General features: G+C 37.2%; 3 protein-coding genes and 1 non-coding gene across 4 annotated transcripts; 3 read left to right on the forward strand and 1 right to left on the reverse strand.

The window, feature by feature from the left end:
- The first annotated feature begins 11,137 nt into the window (after positions 1 to 11,137).
- LOC148691091 (uncharacterized) lies at positions 11,138 to 13,841 on the forward strand. The gene is made up of 4 exons (XM_088684604.1): positions 11,138 to 11,314; positions 12,806 to 12,901; positions 13,041 to 13,202; positions 13,298 to 13,841. The coding sequence occupies exons 1-4, from the start codon at positions 11,204 to 11,206 to the stop codon at positions 13,352 to 13,354; spliced, it is 426 nt and encodes a 141-aa protein (XP_088540730.1). The 5' UTR covers positions 11,138 to 11,203; the 3' UTR covers positions 13,355 to 13,841.
- A 376-nt stretch (positions 13,842 to 14,217) lies between these two features.
- TRNAD-GUC (transfer RNA aspartic acid (anticodon GUC)) lies at positions 14,218 to 14,289 on the forward strand. Its single transcript has one exon. It is a non-coding gene; the product is annotated as a tRNA-Asp (tRNA).
- A 53-nt stretch (positions 14,290 to 14,342) lies between these two features.
- LOC137713224 (uncharacterized) lies at positions 14,343 to 15,990 on the forward strand. The gene is made up of 3 exons (XM_068452502.2): positions 14,343 to 14,556; positions 14,667 to 14,755; positions 15,673 to 15,990. The coding sequence occupies exons 1-3, from the start codon at positions 14,527 to 14,529 to the stop codon at positions 15,824 to 15,826; spliced, it is 273 nt and encodes a 90-aa protein (XP_068308603.1). The 5' UTR covers positions 14,343 to 14,526; the 3' UTR covers positions 15,827 to 15,990.
- A 1,065-nt stretch (positions 15,991 to 17,055) lies between these two features.
- LOC137713855 (anaphase-promoting complex subunit 8) lies at positions 17,056 to 21,381 on the reverse strand. Its single transcript, XM_068453208.2, has 4 exons — positions 20,059 to 21,381; positions 19,658 to 19,967; positions 17,528 to 18,778; positions 17,056 to 17,444 (listed from the first exon to the last, which is right to left on the reverse strand). Exons 1-4 carry the CDS (start codon positions 20,142 to 20,144, stop codon positions 17,355 to 17,357), a joined length of 1,737 nt encoding a protein of 578 aa, XP_068309309.2. The 5' UTR covers positions 20,145 to 21,381; the 3' UTR covers positions 17,056 to 17,354.
- Between the last annotated feature and the right edge of the window lie 200 nt (positions 21,382 to 21,581).

Below are 21,581 nucleotides of genomic sequence, written 5' to 3' on the forward strand. Positions count from 1 at the left end.
CAACTTAAAATTTTTTTTTTTTTCAACTTTAAGTTTGATTTTCTTTTGGATGTGTCGATGACGTTCACTCCGAAGCGCAGAGTCCAACACCGACGACATCAAAATTGGCGAAGAAAATTGGAAAGGGTTCCTCCGGATTCATTTCATCAAATTCACTTAAAATTATTTAATTTGAAATTTTAAAATTTAATTAAACGACTAAAGTTATTATAATTTTTAAAATCACCCTCTACTTGTAATTGTTAAATTAAATTTTAAAAAATTAAATTAATTAATTGGATGAATTTGATAAAAAGAATCCTGGAAAGATACCTTTTCAAGAAAATTTAGTTTGAAGGGTCACTTCCCCCAAATATATATAAATTTCGTACGGACACGACATATTTTGGATTATCAAAGTGGGGCCCACTTTTCACTGTGGAGGAATGATGGAGAGAGAGAGAGATTGATTATCCGATTTGATTCTCTCTGCTGAGCAACCTCCATTTGCGTGAAGTGAACAGTGAGATCTTAAATTAATAAATAACTAGCGTACAGACATACACTGTTTGAGGAAATTTTTTATTTTTGTTTTTGAAATAGAAAGAAAAAGGAAAAGAATGATAAAGAATGTGGGAATGAGAATTTTTTTTTAAAATTAAAATTAAAATTTTTTTTAAATTAGAGATATGTTCATATTACATGTAGGTGAGGTTTTGAAAAAAATCAGAAAAATTTGATTGTGTGAAATTACATTTTTGTTCTATATTTCTTATTCATGTTCTGTTTTAATTAAAGGGTTAAAATGATAATTTCATAGGATTTGACAATGAGTATTTTATTAATTAGTAAAGACAATACTCTGTTTTTATCTTTTTCCTTTTATAAAATAAATTAATTAATAATATAGGCCATGAATAATCTGATTTATGAACAAGGATCATTTTCGGATTCTTTTTATGGAAATCTAAAAATCAATCATTCGTATTTATTTCTCATACATTATGCGATGAGAAAGAGAATCCAAAAACAATCTATCTCCTAATTTATTAGTGATTTGCCAGGCACTTTGGTGGTGGCCTTTGGAATTTGATCTGTTGATCGACCTTGATTCTTGCAGCCGATCAAATATATTGTACGTGTCCACAGTTGTTGCAACAGATGAGAGTTTATATATACGTGGTTTTCAAAAATGATGCACCACAAATCTAGAAAGATAGAAACACTGTTTTCGGTTCTCCTTGAGTCCACATTTCAGTATCATTTGGATCTATATGGCTTTGAAAGAAAAGAGATGTACAAATGATTTAAAAAACATCTCACCATAAAATCATTTAAATTCACGCTGAATCACTAACTGTTTGATCTTAATACAACAAGAAGAGAAAGTATAACACAAAAATGATCACTTACTATTTGATTGAGATCGAACAATGAGAGACTATTATTTCTTTAGACCACGAGGTCCACGAGAACAGGCGTGCAAACAACACTATTAAGATTATTGTTCTAAAAATCCTGGCTTAGGGTTGCCTAGGTGCTAGGCGGTTGGCCATTACCACAATTAATTCTTAGATGTTTAAAAAAATAAGAAAGGGTGTCCAGACCTGCCTAGGTATCCGCCTAAATTGCTTAGGTCACGACTCTCACTTAGACGTATTACAGATACATTTTTCTATAACTTATAAAAGACTTGTTAGATACTTGGATGAACACTCATTATACATTGTTCCAATGTTTTCAATATGTTCTGGTATTTTATAATTTCTTTTTTGTCAAACAAATGTTTTGGAATTATATATATATATATATATATATATATATATATTTTTTTTTTTTTGTTCAAATGATAGATTTGTTAGATTAGAGTCGACAGGGTTTGAACTCATGTCGTTGTGTAAGGGCAACACTCATGATTTCCATGATAGATTTGTTAGTGAATGGGAATTCCCCCTAATAGATGTTGTGAATGTAAATTAGAATTTCCATGTTTATTACTCATAATCCAAGTAGGTAATCCAAGTAGGGAATTATATAGAGTTCCTTAGTTAAATTCGTGAAATGATAAGTTATCGCATTGATTGATTAACATAAATAAATGCTAAGATCATGCATTTTTTATTCATGAATTGATTAATTGACGGGGTTGCGGAATGACTTTGGATATGGATGTTATTATTATTATTATTATTTTAGTTGATCAATGTGGCTTGAGAAGAATATTGTGCTTCATCATTGGTTCTTTGACATATTGCATGGTATGCATTGTGATATATTGTTTGAGACATAGCGATTTATGTGATGGATGCTCAAGTGTAGTGAAATGACGAACTACGAATGACTTGATCCCTATTGAGGGTACGTAGGCAATCTTACGGGAGGTTAGATGCAGTCATAAAATGTACGAAAAATTACTACGCAATTCGAGGCATGGGATGTGCTTGGTACATATCCTGGAGGCGAGTATGTTAGATATACGGTTATTTGATGATGACATGCGTCGATCCTGGACGTATGTCGGGATCGGGGCGTGACAACTATAATAGTTTTCGTAACTTTCCATTTGCATGTCCTTTTGATAAGTGATGTATAGGAGTTATGGCTTCCTACAATTCAAAGGCAATGGCATTAGCATATACTTAGGTATTATGCTTGGGTAAAATGAATGTTCCAAGTAAATGAAATGGGCAATGCATTGTCCTTAGTACTACAATCAGATTGTTTTGTTTATTTTGGCATTAGAATAAATAGAGATATGTTCTCCCAAACGATTCTGATTTGTTTGGTGTGCATGCTCTTTGTCTGGATTGATCATAAGTTGTTGTAGGGATAGTTTCTTTGCTTCTCTTAATTATGTTCATGGCTTATATCTCCAATTTGATTGCATATAAGATTTATTGAAGCTTTGAATTTTCTGATATTTTCTTCTTTCCTAAAGAAATGAAATTTATTAATGTATTTGTGAAAAAGCTTTATATTTGTTTGGGCTTATGTCTTTATAGTTAGTTGAAATGATGCTGCCATTTCTGTAGGTACTTTGAAAGAAACAAGGTTCATGGCGTGATCGTATACGTGACAAAAGGAATTGACATGGATGACTTGGGATAGGTCTTCTCAAATCCGGTTCATATACCAGATGCAGAAGTCATGTCGACATAATCTGAAGTCAAGTTGAGATCTGAAATGGCGATGAAAGGGGCGGACATGGATATCGGCATGGAACATCCTAATACTACCGTTTTGAGTTTTGATATGAAGTTACATGATGGAGTTGACAACGAGGATGCACTGAAGTTAGTGGAAAGAATCTTCTGCAGTGAAGTTAGAGGCCGAAGAACTTCCTTTGTGGGATCATTTATTCTGAGTCATCCCTCTGTTAAAAAACAGCACTTCCAGAGGGTATCCCCAAGTCCATGCTCCTTGATAGAAAGAGCTTGAGTATATTGCCTGTAGTTGACCAGTTCTTCATCAAAGGGAAATTGGAAGGGAAGATAATTGAGATACTGGCAATATATAAGAACGGAAGATCAGTTGGCAGATATCCTCACAAAAACTGTTTCAAGTCATAAGTTTTCAAGTTTCTTACACAAGTTGGGCATGTGTGACATATATGCACCAATTTGAGGAGGACTGTTGACTTTTTGTGTATATTCCTGTAATCTTGCGATTTTTCGTTTAAAATGATTTTATGTCAATTATTTCTTTCCTTATTTATAGGATTGTAACATCTTATAAATCCGTCCTTGAGAGATGAATAGAACACACAATTATTCCAAAATGGCATTCTCTTCTGGAAGCACTAAGGTTTTTAATTTTCGACCAGTTCATAATAAAAGTACTTCTAGTATTCAAAGGGGAGGCCATTTTCCTGAATCAAACTCATTGTTACCATGCATTTTAATCTGAATTGGTAGCATGATTTTCGAAATCTCGAGGCCAACTCAGAATGATAGCCATTGTGGAAACATGCTGATTGAGTATACCTCTATAAATCTATCCAAAGATGTTAGCTTTGTGCAATCATCATGCATTTCTGTTTGCAGTTGTATTGTCCCAGAGTATAGCTTTCTCGACACCCGTGGATTGGGGGTGGGGGGGGGGGGGGGGGGGGGCGCTTATGAAGGAAAGAACCTAGAAGCTGTTTTAGAAGTGCCATTTCCAATGAACATCCGCATTTTTAATTTATCTCGCAACGGAGTAGAATATATAGTCATTGACAAGCAAAGCAAGTATGATGAGTAATTTTGTTAGTGCACCTCAGGTATATGCATCAGACACTCTTTCTCTCGCAATCAAGCCTCCCCCATCGATGATGGAACCCCAAACGAGAGCGTCTCAGATGTATTCGTTCGAGTGACACAACTCTGTCCATACTCGAGACTCGGTACTCCGAAGACACTGCGATCATTGTCCCACCAGATTCAGACAATTTGACTGTCCTTCAAGCAGGTATAATTAGACTTGATTTGCGCAGGTAACTCGAGACTCTCTTCCTTAACACGATCGCTATTGTCATAACAAGAATATGTCATGATTTTTTTTAGTTTCAGGCACAGGGTACTTTCTTTTGCACAAGGAGAAGTCAGATTTGTTAATACCAATAGTGTACCTCCTTACAAGTAACCTGCGTCAGTTTTGTATAAATGCCTAAAACCACCCAATTGTAACTAACGATATTTCTTTTGATAGACTGAACTTTGCCGGGCTTGCAGGAGGTTTGTATCTCATTTGGTTAAGAGTATTCACTCTTGCGTAGTTGCATTCGAGGTCCTAAGTTTGATTCTCCCCTCCCCAATTTTGCTTGCATAAACAAAAGTACTGCCCTAGGGTTATGATTTTAGACAATTTAGTAATAGAAATCCAATTATGATTGTCCTCAATCGTACTTCTCCTCAATTCAACTCCCCTCATTCCGATTTTGGATTAGTGAACCCCTCCACTCACGGCAGTGTGCGCTCATCTATTACTTCGTTGATTAGATTTGAACAAAAACTTAAAGTCATGACTTAAAACTATTACTATGGGATTTTTCTTTCAGAATAATTGGATATTCCTTTCTTTTTAATCTTTTTTGCTTAGAAAAGAATCTGAAGGATGTTGGATAGGCCCGGGCCTATTCTTGTCTCTCTTTGGCTCCACCAGTAAAGTTCACACATAGGGCCAAGTACAAGGCTCCATTAAGCTATAGCATAGGGGGAGTTTTAGTTCATTAAGCTAAAAAAATACTAATTGTTTGACCTATTTTATGATTTTTTTAATTGTCATAGCCTACCTAGAAAATGAAAAGTCTGAATCGTAGAAGTGTTTTTAGGGAAAATAAGAGTTAATAAATGATAAATAAACTCATCACTTTAACCAACTAAAATTTAATGAATTAAAACTTCAATACAATAGTATATTCATTTGAAAGTTTGAAGGCTAGAACCTAAAAGCAGACTATAAAGTTCTTACTGAAATTACATAGCTTTACGTAGGCAACGAAAAAAATTAAGCATTTGATTTCGTAGTAATAATTTTAACTTAGGCCACCAACCTAATAATTCCTGGCTCTGCCGTTGCGTCGGCCACCATGGGTGCATATATGGAAAGACAACTCATCGGTAAAGAATATGATCATAAATGACCTCAGTTTTCCAAGCCACTTTTACCGTTTTTGCGCCAATGTTATACATAACAACGTATCCAGATACTTGTAGATACAAGATATCCTCATTATTATTCCTGATCTTTTTCTCCTTTGATTCCATGGTCAATGGATTTTGCGAAACCATCCAGTCCAGGGAAACTCTGCCTAATAAATACCAATATTTGCCAGTGTTATTGGCCTCTTCATCTTCCAAGTACTCCCAAACACTCAGAAAAATTGGACAGTTTCGATTTTGAGCGAACTGGCACATTCGCATACAATATCCTTTTTCGAGATCTTGCGTTAATGGAATCTAGGATTTCAAAATATGAATGGATGGGAGTGATGAACTGATCATCTTGAGGCCTACGAATGCAACGCCATTTAAGATGTTCAATATCCAAACCGATCGCCCAGCCAGCATCAAAGTTCCACCAATACAGATTTCCATTGTAAGCAACCGCTGTGCGATTCAAACTACTAAGTGAAATTCCTACTACTATATGTTCTGTCTATTTACCAGTCTCGGAAGCGAAAATCTCGAGCTTTATTTTCGAGGGCCGCGGCAAGGATGAATGAGTTAATCGCACGATCCTGTACCAACTCTCAACATTAGGTTGGAATGTATTAGTTTTTTCCTTTCGGCTATCGTTGCCATCTTCCCTGCATTCCTTCTTATAGTAGTAGGGTTCGCAGATGAATCCGACCCACGCTTCCTCTTGGCAGCATTGATGAGAAAGGGAAGGAATGGCGTCCCATTGCTTGGTTGATGGATTGCAGACGTAGTAGTCCGAACTAGTCTTGGCTGCGCAGCATAATACTAAGTTGCGACATGCCGCTAGTACAATTGGTTCCTTGTCTGGTGTGTCGACAGGCCTTTGAAAACAAGGGAGGAAACTCAAAGAAAAGCTGCGTCGGCGGCCTTGGTTTTCGGGCACCAGAGGCTGCTCGGACATGGTAAAGAAATCCCTCGCATCCCTTGGATTCGTGAAGATCAGAGTAGTTGGCTCCGACGTCTGCTTTTTATCTTGGACACACAAAAAGCATAAACGAAAGTAATCATCAGAGAGGAGACTGAACCAACGCTTGGAAACACACCTGCATTGAACTGCAGATTCGAGGGGAAGTCGACAAAGGATTTCCACCAATACAAAATCAGGGAGATCATCAATATACGACATGATCTTTATCGTTTGATCGATGTAGTTGTGATTGTGCAGATTGTTTGATTGATTGCTAATGGCACTTACTAATATACAGTGCAGATTCGTCAAATCCTATTATCCTAATTCAATAAAAATTCTTCTTTTGTGTGATGTGGTTTTTATCGCTACTTGTTACCAGAAAGCTAGAAATTTTTGGATTTGGATCCTCTTCTGAGCCCAAGGAGAGGATTTTCCTGACCGAGCAATGTGGACCGTTGAATTTTCATCTAACGGCTACAAATATGAGAGTCCCTTTAAAGTTATATTAATTATAGCCGTTGGATGAAAATCCAACGGCCCACATTTCTTGGTCAGGAGGATCCTCTCCTTGGGCTCAGGAGAGGATCCAAATCCGAAATTTCTCCTCCCATATTAGCCTTACTAGTGACTAAGTGATATATCATCTATGATGTTTAGGGTAGACTAGTAGTAATTTTCACGCTTCCACTTTCTCTTTCTTTTTAATCCTTTTTTATTAAAAAAGAATCTGAAGGATGTTAGATAGGCTTGGGCCTATTCTTGTCTTTCTTTGGCTCCACTAGTAAAGTTCACACATAGGGCCAAGTATAAGGCTCCGTTAAGCTATAACATAGGGAGAATTTTAGTTCATTAAGCTAAAAAATACTAATTGTTTGACCTATTTTATGATTTTTTTAATTGTCGTAGCCCACCTAGAAAATGAAAAGTTTGAATCGTAGAAGTGTTTTTAGGAAAAATAAGAGTCATTGCGTCTCTAGGGATTGAGGTGTTGAGAAGTAGTTTTGAAATTTACTTGTCTTAGAGGAAGTATATTATTGATTTGCTACACGAAACCGACATGTCAACTTGTCAGCCAGTAGCTACTCCATTAGAGGAAGGATTGAAGCTTAGTGTTGACAAAGAGAGATACCAAAGGTTAGTAAGCCGCTTAATGTACTTGGCACACACAAGACCGGACCTTGCATATGCCTTGAGTGTTGTGAGTCAATACATGCATGATCCTGGAGAACAACATATGAATGTAGTGATGAGGATTTTGCGATACTTGAAGTGAAGCCCAGGCAAAGGAATTTTGTTTAAAAAGAATAATCATCTTATAGTTAAAGGTTATATTGATGCATATTGGGCAGGATCAGTGGACGGCAGGCGCTCAACATCAAGTGGGGGTAACTTGGTTACATGGAGGAGTGAGAAACAAAATGTGGTTGCCTGTTTTAGTGCAGAAGCTGAATACATAGGTATGGCCTTAGGAATTTGTGAAATTTTGTGGCTTAAGCTTCTGCTAAGGGATTTGGATATAAAACATGATCAGCCTATGAAATTGTCTTGTGATAATAAAGTTGCCCGTGACATTGCACAAAATCTAGTACAACACGATAGAACCAAGCATGTTGAATTTGACCAGTTCTTCATCAAAGGGAAATTGGAAGGGAAGATAATCGAGGTACCAACAATAAGAACGGAAATTAGTTGGCAGGTATCCTTACAAAGGTTGTTTCTAGTCATAAGTTTTCAAGTTTCTTACACAAGTTGGGCATGTGTGACATATATGCACTAACTTGAGGGGGTGTATTGACTTTTTGTGTATATTCCTGTAATCTTGGGATTTTTGGTTTAATATGATTTTATGTAAATTTCTTTCCTTATTGATAAAATTTTAACATCTTATAAACTCCTCATTGAGAGATGAATAGAACACACAATTATTCCAAAAGAGCATTCTCTTCTGGAAGCACCAAGGTTTTCAATTTTCGACTAGTTCATAATAAAAATACTTCTAGTATTCAAAAGGGAGGCCATTTTCCTGAAACTCATTGTTTTCATGCATTTTAATCTGAATTGGTAGCATGATTTTCTAAATCTCGAGGCCAACTCTGAATGATGGCCATTGTGGAAACATGCTGATTAAGTATACCTCTATAAATCTATCCAAAGATGTTAGCTTTGTGCAATCATCATGCATTTCTGTTTGCAGTTATATCGTCCTAGAGTATAGCTTTCTCGACACCCATGGATTGGGGGCTTATGAAGGAAACCTAGGAGTTATAGGATTAAAAGCACACCACAAAGTAGCACACAATTGTCCTATTGATTTTCCTTATTAATACTAAGATTTGTTAATTGTAACATATGAAAATAAGAATATTTCCCGTAAAAGATTGTTTTATCTAACTACTTAAAATTTCACAAAAGCTGGGATGATGTCCCTACTTTATTAGTGATTTGCCAGGCACTTTGGTGGTGGCCCTTGGAATTTGATCTGTTGATCGACCTTGATTCTTGCAGCCAATCAAATATATCGTACGTGTCCACAGCTGTTGCAAATGATGAGAGTTTCTATCTGGGATGTGCTATCCACACACTTTTTTTTACTTCTCACATACCCCTTGTTAATTTTTGTCCTTTGATCTTCTTCAATTCATCCGATCCAACAGTCGAAAACCAAAAAGGTGTGAGAGAAGTAAAAAGATGTGTGTGGATATCACACCCCTTACTATATATAGTTTTTCAAAAATGATGCAGCACAACAAAAAAAAAAATATAAAATACTAGAACATTCGTTTGACAAAAAAGAAATTATAAAATACCAGAACATATTGAAAACATTAGAACAATGTATAATGTGTGTTCATCCAAGTATCCAAAAAGTCTTTTATAAGTTATAGAAAAATGTATCTGTAATACGTCTAAGTGAGAGTCACGACCTACGCGGTTTAGGCTGATGGCTAGGCAGGTCTAAACGTCATTTCTTACTTTTTAAACGTCTAAGAATTAATCGTGGTGATAGCCAACCGCCTAGCACCTAGGCAACCCTAGTTGAGATTTTTAGAAAAATGATCTTAATAGTGTTGTTTGCATGCCCATTCTTGTGGACCTCGTGGTATAGTGTTTCTATCTTTCTAGATATGTGCATCATTTTTTAAAACACTATATATAGAAGGGGTGTGATATCCACACACATCTTTTTGCTTCTCTCACACATTTTTGGTTTTCGACCGTTGGATCGGATGAATTGAAGAAGATCAACAGACAGAAATTAACAAAGGGTGTATGAGAAGTAAAAAGGTGTGTGTGGATATCACACCCCTTACTATATATAGTGTTTTCAAAAATGATGCAGCACATATCTAAAAAGATAGAAACACTGTATTCGGTTCCCCTTGAGTCCCCATTTTAGTGTCAGGTGGATCTGTATGGCTTTGAAAGAAGAGAGATGTATTGATGATTTAAAAACTTCTCCCCATAAAATCATTTAAATCCACACTGACTGATCACTAACAGTTCGATTTTAATATAATAAGACGAGAAAGTATGACACAAAAATGATCACTTACCATTTGATTGAGATTGAACAATGAATGACTATTATTTCTTTAGACAACAAGGTCCACGAGAACGGGCATGCAAACAACACTATTAAGATCATTGTTCTAAAAATCTCGACTTAGGGTTACCTAGGTGCTAAGCGGTTGGCCATCATCACGATTAATTCTTAGACGTTTAAAAAATAAGAAAAGACGTTTAGACCTACCTAACCATCAGCCTAAACCGTGTAGGTCGCGACTCTCACTTAGACGCATTACAGATACATTTTTCTATAACTTATAAAAGTCAGCCTAAACCATGTAGGTCGCGACTCTCACTTAGACGCATTACAGATACATTTTTCTATAACTTATAAAAGACTTGTTGGATACTTGGATGAACACACATTATACATTGTTCCAATGTTTTCAATATGTTATGGTATTTTATAATTTCTTTTTTGTCAAACGAATGTTCTAGTATTTTGTATTTTTTTGTTGTCAAATGATAGATTTGTTAGATTAGAGTCGACGGAGTTTGAATCCACGTCATTGTGCAAAGGGCAACACTCATATCTACCACTGTGGTAGAGGGCTACTTCCGATATTTTATAATTTATATGTCATTTTGTTTTGCAATTTATATATTACAATAAAATTATATTATTTTTTAAGTATAATGAACATTTATATATATTGTATAATAAATTTAACTAAAAAAAAAAAAAAAACTGCCTAGACCTCTGTCCATCGAGACATCGCCTGACTAGCGCCTTACATTTCTTAGAACAAGAACGACAACTGAAACAAAACCCGTCAGCATGACAAATAACTGTAAGGTGTCATAAACCCAAACTTTGAGATCCAAACTGGGGTCGAGAGGTCCCCTTTGTCCCGACAGATCTATCAGCCCACAGACATCGTTTCATCGCACCAAGTAAAAGAAATGGCCCAAACTATTTGAAAATCGAGGCCCGTTAATTCAACAAGCACAAAAGAACGCGGGCCTCCAAATCCGCCGCGCAAAACCGTCATCAAGCGACAAGTAAAAGAAACCAACGCCCCGAACCCGTCACACCAGAAAGCGTTGCAGATCGCCGAGCTCGGAAATGGAGGAGGCAAAAGCGGCGGCGTACTATGACGAGCTGACTCGGCGCGGCGAAGGAGCCGCCAGATTCAAACAAGGCCTTGGCTTCTCTTCGGCAAACTCGGATTCAAACACCCCTTTCTATATATATGGATTTCAAAAATGATGCAGCACATACCTAGAAAGATAGAAACACTGTTTTCGGTTCTCCTTGAGTCCACATTTCAGTGTCATTTGGATCTGTATGGCTTTGAAAGAAGAGAGATGTACTAACGATTTAAAAACATCTCCCCATAAAATCATTTAAATCCACGCTAGCTAACACTATGTTTGGGTGAAGAAATTTAAGATTACTAAGGAATTTAAAAATGACGGAAATTGAAATGACGAGATTTTATTTTCTAGAATTTGTAAATTTTCTTGTTTGGTTAACCTAAAAGAACAATGGAATTGAATACAGAAATTGTTATTTTTAAACTCTCAATCATAGAAATTGAGAAATGACACCTATTTACATGGAATTTGAACTTGGGATTTGGATGTCCCAAATTCCAAGTTTTTTTTCCATGCGGAAATTCTAAATTTCCATGCTTATAAATCCAAACAAGAGAATTGGTGCCTGTTAATTTATAAATTCTGACTTTTACCAAAATTCCATGTTTATTTCCCTCATCCAAACATAGTGTAACTGATCACTAACCGTTCAATCTTAACACAATAAGAGGAGAAAGTATAACACATAAATGATCACTTACCATTTGATTGAGATCGAACAATGAGTGACTATTATTTCTTTAGACCACGAGGTCCACGAGAACGGGCGTGCAAACAACACTATTAAGATCATTGTTCTAAAAATCCCAGCTTAGAGCTGCCTAAGTGCTAGGCGGTTGGCCATCACCACGATTAATTCTTAGACGTTTAAAAAATAAAAAATGACGTTTAGACCTGCCTAACCATCAGCCTAAATCGCGTAGGTCGCGACTCTCATAAGATGGTATGAATAGTGCTGATCATTCCAAGTTGATTGAAGGCTATGATAAGATGGTATGATTAGTTTGGTAATTGTAATTTGCTTCTTGTAATTCATCAATGTCAGGAGTCAGGCTCAAGTCTTTATCAATCTTAGATAAATGACACAGTGAATTCTTAATAAGATGTTGAAGGTTAAACATCTTTGAACACCACTGCATTTTATAAAGTGAAGATTGAGTTGTGTTGGTTTGCATTGCTTCTGTTTTCTCAATCAGTTGCATAATCATCTTTATGTTCATATTTTGGTGAGAAAACAGGGATATGTTTGCAGGTATAAATGCCGCTACATCTTATTGCCCGGCCATACTTGTAACAAAAGATTATCGTTTCAAGCAAACACTTTGATTGCTCTATAACCTTACAGAGTAATTTAGTTCTATATATGTGGCATATTAGTTATTATCCAAGATCAGAAATAACCGGTCAATTAGCAGAGCCTTGGATCTTCAATCATCATAGGTTAGATTCAGAAAGAAAGGCATGATTAGGCATCCTTGACATGAGATTTGATAATACTGCCACACTGATTTATGTAGCTTTTAAGTTGTAACTCAGAATTTATCTAGGCCGTTTGATTAGAGCAAAGTGAACTGATTGTGCGTGTTTGCCTTTTTGTATAGTTGCTGAAGATGATGCAGCATTAGTTAAGCACATTGGCCAAAGCTTCCGGTTTTCTGCAGTTGAGGTATGTGTATCTGCGATATTCCTGCTAGTTACGCATTTGAGTTCCAGTTCTTTGGTCATGTCACCTTATATTTAGAAATTTGGCTTGTTAAAGATGACCCGTAGTTTCTGATTTTACTCATTCGATTGTCATCGTGTAGACAAAAAGGGAGGAGCAGCTCAGATCTGCTCATGATGAGGCTATGTTTGGTGCATCAGATGATCGACTGACCATTGTGATGGACAGTGAGATTGAGGCAGAGAATGACATAAACGACAGCAAAGAAAGTGAGCCTACAACTACAAGCCTCCTGAGTGATAAGGTAAGTTGAAGATTGCTTGTTGCTAAGCGACATGTTGATGTGGGTTATTTTTTGGACTCCACATTATATTTGAAATGATGCTGCCATTTCTGTAGGTACTTTCAAAGAAACAAGGTTCATGGCGTGATTGTATATGTGACAAAAGGAATTGACATGGATGACTCGGGATAGGTCTTCTCAAATCCGGTTCATATATCAGATGCAGAGGTCATGTCGACATAATCTGAAGTCAAGTTGAGATCTGAAATGGCGATGGAAGGGGCTGACATGGATATCGGTATGGAACATTCTAATACTACCATTTTTGAGTTTTGATATGAAGTTACATGATGGAGTTGACAACGGAGATGCACTGAAGTTAGTGGAAAGAAGCTTCTGCGTTGAAGTTAGAGGCCGAAGAACTGCCTTCGTCGGATCATTTATTCTGAGTCATCCCTCTGTTAAAAAACAGCACTTCTAGAGGGTATCCCGAGTCCAGGCTTCTTGATAGAAAGAGCTTGAGTATATTGCCTGTAGTTTGGCCGGGGAAAACAGTGGCATCGTAGTCGTATGAGTAGGCCACTAGTTGTACTTGTATTGTACGTTCGTTCGTGTATGATATTTTAACATATTCTAATACTAGATTTGATTGCAAGTTTAGAGATGTGTGTCTGTTGAAGAGCTGAGTTCTCATCCGATATTAGCCACTAAACGAGACCAAAATCTTAATCACGATTATCCACATAATAATCGTGATTGTGCTGTAGAATATATACGTTAAGTCAACTCTCCTAGTTTGGTAACAAAAGAAAAATCCAACTATACAAGTGATAATATGGACTTATTCAAGCCAAGCGAACCTTACTAGTTTTCCCTTTTTTTTTAATTTTTCGGAAACCGATTAGTTTCGTCTTTTGAACGAGAACAAAATGAGAAAAACTTGGGTGAAAACCGTCCAATGACATGAGTAAGTTTACTGGGGATCGTTTAATTGGGTACATGTTAATTCCAAACTAATAGCATTAAACACCAGCAAGTCGTTGTAGTATAGTGGTAAGTATTCCCGCCTGTCACGCGGGTGACCCGGGTTCGATCCCCGGCAACGGCGCAGCGGTTTTTCCCTTTTTTACATATTTTAAGTCAGACCTCAGGAGGGCCAACGGAATTACATGTCGCATTCTTATTTGCTGAAGCGGAGACAGCAAGTGGGGCACCCCACTCCGGGAGACAGCCAATCAAAGTGGCGGCTCGGGTTGTCTTTCTTCCTTCCTTGGTCCCTGTTTTAGCATTTCAAGCATCATCGCATTTTCCTCTCCGGTAATCTCCGTACGGTGCGTTTCAATCAATGGCTGCGAATCGCTGGCTGAGGCCCGAGGTGAGCGCAGATCTACCTTCGAGACTTGATCCTTTCGTCTTGTACCAGATCGGCTTTGACTTTGTTGGTCGGGCTTATAATCCGGCGTCGTATTGTTTGTGTGTATGTAGGTTTATCCACTGTTCGCGGCCACAGGGGTCGCGATAGGGATCTGCGGGTTGAGTCTGTTCCGCCACATCACCATCAACCCTGAAGTCAGGTACGTCTCTCTCTAAATTTGGACTGCAAAGCTTATTGCTTTAGAATTAGATTGTTGCTAATCTTTGTGTTCTATTTGTAATTCGTTTATTTCTGTGCTATGCCAATAACTTATCAAATTAGATGAATTTTTCCAAGACGTAAAGACCTTAATTTTCATTTTATTGTCTAATATTTGGGTTTAATTTAAGAAATTTTAACGAAACACTTGCGGTATTATTCATTTTAACAAAAAAAAATCACATTTTTACCCTTTTTTTTTTTGTACTTTTTATTACATTTTATTTGTCTTTTTTCATTAAAACTAAAAGTTTTTTTGAATTTTTCATTAGTTTTCTTTTTAATTTAACCATAATGGGTGGTCTAAATTGATTACAAGAGAGGCCAAGTAAATTTTTGTGTACCTAAAAATAAACCGATTTTGTGATGGATATCGGGATGGGCTCGTTTGATGCTTAGGATTGGAGTATTTATTATATTCAAGGTGTGTTTGGACGAAGAAAAAAGGGAAGTTTGTTCAACTTGAAGGTAGAAGATAGACTACTAATGAATGAAACTTGTTCCCAACAATTCCTGCAAAATGGTAGGATTGGAAAGGATACGTTTTATTCATTTCTAATCCCCTCTAAACAAATAATCATTTGCCTCTACCTTCAAACACATTTCCTCCACACCGAACGAGCCGTCAAAGTGTTTATATATAACATGACCGGTTTGTAGTTAAAGCTTTTTAAATCTTTCAAGCTAGCGCACGTGGTAAATGTGAAGAACAACTCATGCAAATGTGTGGTATTTCCTTCTTGCTTTGTTGGTTCTCTTCACTCTCACAAACCTGAAAGAATTATGAATTGGATGTGAAGATTATACCGGATGTCGTAGCGTATAGTGATACCATCTCTTTTTTTCTTTCTGAATCAGGGTGAGCAAGGAGGGCAGAGCTGCTGGAGTATTGGATAATCACGCCGAAGGAGAAAAGTATAAAGAGAATTTCTTGAGGAAATTTGTCCGCAACAGGGCACCGGAAATTATGCCCGCCATCAACGGTTTCTTCACCGACCCGAAAAATAATTGAACTGGTTTGAGTAGCCGGTTAAGAGAAGAAGATGCCAGAGATCGAGACTCTGTAACTGCTATTAGTCGTTGGAGCTTTAGAGGTTGTGTTTAATTTTTACTTCCTGTGTGGAGGTTATTGCGTTTGAAATAATCGGAGTGAATGACAATGTGCACTTGAATTTAGTTTTATTTGTGTTGATTAACTGCCTTTCGATCATCCTATAGGCTGGATGTTGCCTTCTGTATATTAATCGGTTGGATGACATCGTTTGGAATTACTTTTAAAATGATTGAAAACGTTTATGATGAAAATGTTTTTAGAACCAATCTTTAGTAAAAACGCAAGTGAATTCTAGAAAAGCACTTGAAGTGCTTCATTTTACTTCTTTCAGAAAGCAGTTGAAGTGCTTTTGGAACTCAACAACATTTTTTCTAAAAGATTTTTTTGTCATTTTAAAAGCAATTCTAAATCAGCTTTTACATTATTTTAGCAATGGCAGATTTTATACGATTGTTGCATATATATATATGCAAATTAAGATCATTTATTCCCACAGAAGTTTTACTGAATATAGAGAAAATTACTGCGTATGTTGATCTTATTCTCTGCTGTATCATGCCTCTCCTTACCTTCTTTGTACACAGCGTAAATGCATTTCATTTCACACCGAAACAGGCAAAAGTTGTGTTCAATACATTCAAATCCTTAGCAAACAATACAATTTTAGCAACAAATGCTTCCTAAAATATGAAATATTGTGTTTCGCACATCAAAGCCTGCGCCTCGTGACCAGTTCGATAATCGACAGATAGGCAACCCAGTGCAGAAAAATAAAGAATGAACGGAAGATCAAGGAAACGCTTGAAAACCTCTGATGCAAGGATACTTCTGTTTGGTCCTGTATTCCGTATCCGATACTTGATTGGATACGATACTTGCTCGATACTCTCGGATACTCATCCAACACGTATCCTGGTTGATGGACACGAATTTGACATGATGGATATGCGTATCCTACATTTAAGATTCACGTATTCGGCTTTTAGAATACATTTACACTTTCAAAACACATAAAGGAGAAAATTAATAGGAGACATCTATAATTAAAAGTTGCTAAATACAAAAAGCTTCTCTCTAATTAAAACCATGAATAGACTCTCACACTTCTTCTACTGTATAAAGAGGATTGGATTTCAAACTTTTCTTCTCTAACAACTCAAATGTACTTGAATTTGAATGATGAATTATGTTTTAAGATGTATATTTTTGTTACTATATACATTTTTATTTGCCGTATCCATAGCGTATCGCATCTTACTTTTTAGAGATTATCCGTATCGTATCGTCGTATCCGTATCCATGCTTCATAGTAGAAAACTAAAGCAACACATTAAAATTGAAATTTTCTACAGAAATCAAACTAATTAACATTACTAATAGAAGTACACGACACGCTCTCAAATGTGATCGATCCACTTCAAGCTTCTCGCAAGTTGCTGTGCCAAGACTGGTAGAGAAGGCATCTGCCTTGTACATCATGACTAAATTAGGGAGGAAAGTGCTCAACATCCATTGAAGGACCGCCAGCTTGTTCTATTCTCATTCCTCGAAGTAAGCTCTTTGCTGTTTCCTTTTCCTGCAGTGAAGCGCAGAGAATTCATTAGAATTCAATGTCACATTTACATAAGCATATATAATGAAATAGAAGTTGCAACTCACTGGGCCAGTATAATCTAGAAGACGGGTACAGTAGATCTCTGATTCTTCAAATCTTTTCTGCTGCCTATAGTATTGAGCAAGATATAGCAGGGTTTCTACCATATTTGGTCCTTCCCTGTCTTCGGCTTCCATCCTCTCCAAATCCTTCTTGTAGTAATAAGCTGCCTCTTCAGAACGTCCAAGTTCAGAATTTAGCTTTGCTAATTGGTGCAGGGCAATTGCTTCCCTGTCATTACAATTAACTGCCCTTTTATAACACTTCATTGCTTCCTCAGTCATGTGCAGCTGTTCAGTATCATAACACTTGGCCATAGCAATCCACAACCGAGAATCATTTGGCTGCAAGAATACTGATTTCTTGAAGTAATAAAGAGCGTACAAGGGCATACTCATCATCTCATAAGCTTGTCCTAATCCATACCAAGCTCGATAATCACATGGATTTATATCTACAGCATGTCGATATGCCTCAATAGCAGCTGGGGTGTTTTTCATCTCAACATATTCATGACCCATAAGGGTCCAAGCAGATAAATAGTTTCTGTTCAATTTGAGCGCCCTCCTAAAGTACACAACTGCCTTCTCATGCTGCCCTTTTAAGCTGTAATAATTTCCGATAATACAACAAGATTCAGGCCTGTATTTATCAGTGATAAATACTCTATGGGCAAGATAACTTAGTGCAGAGTAGCACTCCTTTGCATATAACACATTGGAATACATGTCCATGTCTTCCACTCGATAAGGGTCATTCCTGAGAAGTTCTTCAAAAATTGTTTCAACTTGTTCAAATTCCCTGAGATTGTATTGTGCCTTTGCAATTTGAGCCTGAATGTAATTACTGAAAACAAAAGTGCCCTTAAGATATTCATATTTTTTTAAGGATTCACTGTGCTTCCTCATTTCTTGATAAGCACTGGCGAGAAAGAAGTCCTTCATCCAATGGTTATTGAGCTTAAGGCTGTTCAAGACATCAACTGTAGTGCACAACGACTGCAGCTCCGACCAGGCACTCCAGTTCCAAGGGTAGCTATTAACAGACTCCACAAGAACTGTAAGAGCAAGACTCTTGTTGCCTTTGTCTTTGAGCACAAGGCCATACAAGTAGAGTCCAAAAGGATCAATAGTCCCATTCTTGCGAAGGGTTGATAACTCCCTCTCGAGAGAAACCAGTTCACCATTCACAATATCGCTCTTTCCTAGGGGCCCCTCAAGTTCTATCATTTCTTCCTCTTTCCGTTTTTCTCCAGCCTTCATCAAGCAATAAAAACAAAGAAAAATATACAACTATAAAATCTGAATGAAATAAGTAGGTTCATAAAAATCAAGGATTTTTTAACACAAGAGAAGTTTCTACTACTGCTATCATGTAGCATTAAACTGACATAGATTTCTTAAACTACCCATCAACCAAAATGTAAAATCTCGTTAGATTCCTAAACCCAACTGCCGATTGGAGTTGTCTTTCACCCGTTTTGTTGTATGTTTAATCCTATTTGCCACATTGGATTCCTGTATCTCATTATATTTCAACTAGTTCATTCATACTACATAGCTGTTGACTAATTTGGCTTCAAACTGAATGTTTATGGTACTCAAGTCTTGAGCCCGTTTCATAGAAAAACTTGTCTTCTCGTATTTAAGTCTCAAGCTTGTTTTGCACAAAGCATTGTGTGGTTTTCAAGTGCCACGTCAGTCTTGTTTACGGGATGTTCTCGGCCTAGTTTTTCTTTGGCTTTATGGATACACTTCTTCGAGAGTGTTCTTTTAGGTTATTGTGGTTGTTGCGCAGCTTATTTGAATTGGAGAAACAAGAACAAAATTTCTCATTTCTCATTTCTCATTTGATTTAGTGAGCGAGTGAGCTTGGGTGTATTTGGGTCATAGGGTTCTCGAGTGAAACACACTTGTAAGTGCTCTCCTAGAAGACTCCATCCTCTCCGACTGGACATAGGCTTGCTAACGCTGAACCAGTATAATTGTTGGTGGTGGTCTTGGTTAGATTACCTATATACTATGTATTCTCAACAATTTCAAACTTGTGAAGATTTAAATTTATGGGCGAAACACACCGAAAAATCAAAAGACTAAAACTTTGAAGAGAGTGAAAGAACAGAGAAAGTTACAAACCAGATAAAGAGCATAGGAGCGTAAGAAGACCGATTTCTTTCCGTTCTGATCACGAACCACATGAGCCGCTCTTCTGTATTCCCTGCAGTCAAAATACGACTTAGCAAGGAGGTAGAAATCGCCGTCCACAATGTCATCTTCCTCCATCACCGGAGTGGACACATACGACACGCCGGCAGCCGGCGTCGAGGTGATGTCATTGGTGCGGAATCTGCGCCGGATGCTGGAGCTCCCGCGCTGGAATCTCGTGTTCGCAGGCGTGAACTTTACCGGGTCTTGCTCGATGATGCCGACGAGCTGCTCTGCCGCCCTGCATAATTATTGAAACGACGACGCATCAATTGGATGTAAAGAAATGAAATTTGAAATGGGGATTTAGGGTTTTAGGGTTTTGGGAGTACCATTTGGAAGCGGCGTAGAGGCAGCGATCGCTCAGCTGTCGAATCGCAGTTCGAAGCTCGATTCTGTAGTTCTCTTTCGAACTCATCTAATCGATTGACTCACTCACTCACTGACTCAGCCAATGCTGCAACTGTTCGCCCGGGGCATCTAACGTGCGCCGTGAGTGACGGTTGCTACTGACTGCCCAGCCACCCCGCGCTCTCTGCTTTCAGATTTTTCAAAAATATGATCGAAACGTTTTGGGTTCTGGGAGGGCTTTTTAGTATTTTAACTTCGATGGGCTGGGCTGGTATTTTTGCACCTGTTTCTACGTAAGCCTATTTTAAATTTACAACCGTTCAGATGGATCCAGCGGACAAATTCTTAGATACAACCAGCAAACTATATAGCTAGGGAGAAATTCTGGTTAATACAATGGGAGTTTGAGATTTATGATTCATATACTGGTCGTCTGGTCCACATAGTCTGTGTTCCGAAGACTCTGTGGATTTGAACATCTAGGACCCTAGGTCCCAAGATCTAGAGCCCGCAACGGCGTCTGAGGAGATGCAAAAACTTGACCGTGAACTCGCTCAGCCTGAAATTTCAGTCGTGTCCCAGATTACTACATACACTAAGGACACGAAGTATGAAATCAATGACGGCCTTACCTACCAGGAGCTTCGAAAGCAGAAAGGCTTTCATGGCAGCAAGTTGGGGAAACGCATTCGAGGATTCCACAAATGCTATAACTCTGCCCAAGAATATTGATCCTTGGTCCAATTTTGGGGTAATAAAACCCTCATTGTCAATCAAAATCTTATGAAATTACCAGTTTAACTCTCTAATTAAAACAGAACATGAATAAGAAATATGAGGCAAAAATGTAATTTCACACAACTAAATTTTGCTATTTTTTTTTTCAAAGTCTCGCCTACATATGATGTTAAAATACCTCAAATATTTATTTAAAAAAAGAACCAAAAACAGAAACCTCCCACTCCCCTCACGGTCTCTCCCTCCCTCCCTCTCTCCTTCTCATTTTCTAGAAAAATGTGTTTATACACATAAAGTGTGTAGGCAAATGCTAGAAACAAAGAAATAAAAGAGTACTAAAAACCAAAAAAAATATATATATACCGAATGAAAAACATGGTTTTACCATTAAATAAAAGATTTTAACCGCACCTAACGGTTGTGATAATCAAAAAGCTTTTAGTAGTTAAAATTATGGGCAATATTAGACGGACTAAAATTTCGTTTTTTTACCATTTCGTTTGATAACCATATATACACACATACATAAAATCAAGTTTGTTTGATAACCATTTCGTTTTTAGATTTCAAAAACTCAAAATTGATAAATATTATAGTTATCAAACAAGCTGTAAATTGATCAAACATCAGAAAGAAATAGACGATAATCAAGCATCATTAAGCTAAAACATGTTTTCAGAAGAAAGAAAAGATAAACCCTAATGGCATACAAAAGAACAAAGGAGGGAGGAGGAAGACGAAGGAGGCTATGCGAATGAAATGAAGA

This window comes from Pyrus communis, chromosome 14 (assembly GCF_041283825.1).
Source record: "Pyrus communis isolate YQ-2024b chromosome 14, ASM4128382v1, whole genome shotgun sequence".
Lineage (NCBI taxonomy): Eukaryota > Viridiplantae > Streptophyta > Magnoliopsida > Rosales > Rosaceae > Pyrus > Pyrus communis.

Coding starts and splice junctions, on each gene's coding strand:
- LOC137713855 (XM_068453208.2), bottom strand. CDS start 20,144: ATGAGTTCGAAAGAGAACTACAGAATCGAGCTTCGAACTGCGATTCGA. Junction 19,968..20,058: donor CTCTACGCCGCTTCCAAATG/GTACTCCCAAAA, acceptor ATAATTATGCAG/GGCGGCAGAGCAGCTCGTCG. Junction 17,445..17,527: donor TTCTAGATTATACTGGCCCA/GTGAGTTGCAAC, acceptor GCTTCACTGCAG/GAAAAGGAAACAGCAAAGAG.
- LOC148691091 (XM_088684604.1), top strand. CDS start 11,204: ATGGAGGAGGCAAAAGCGGCGGCGTACTATGACGAGCTGACTCGGCGC. Junction 11,315..12,805: donor CGGCAAACTCGGATTCAAAC/ACCCCTTTCTAT, acceptor AGAGCAAAGTGA/ACTGATTGTGCGTGTTTGCC. Junction 12,902..13,040: donor TCCGGTTTTCTGCAGTTGAG/GTATGTGTATCT, acceptor GTCATCGTGTAG/ACAAAAAGGGAGGAGCAGCT.
- LOC137713224 (XM_068452502.2), top strand. CDS start 14,527: ATGGCTGCGAATCGCTGGCTGAGGCCCGAG. Junction 14,557..14,666: donor ATCGCTGGCTGAGGCCCGAG/GTGAGCGCAGAT, acceptor GTGTGTATGTAG/GTTTATCCACTGTTCGCGGC. Junction 14,756..15,672: donor ACCATCAACCCTGAAGTCAG/GTACGTCTCTCT, acceptor TTTCTGAATCAG/GGTGAGCAAGGAGGGCAGAG.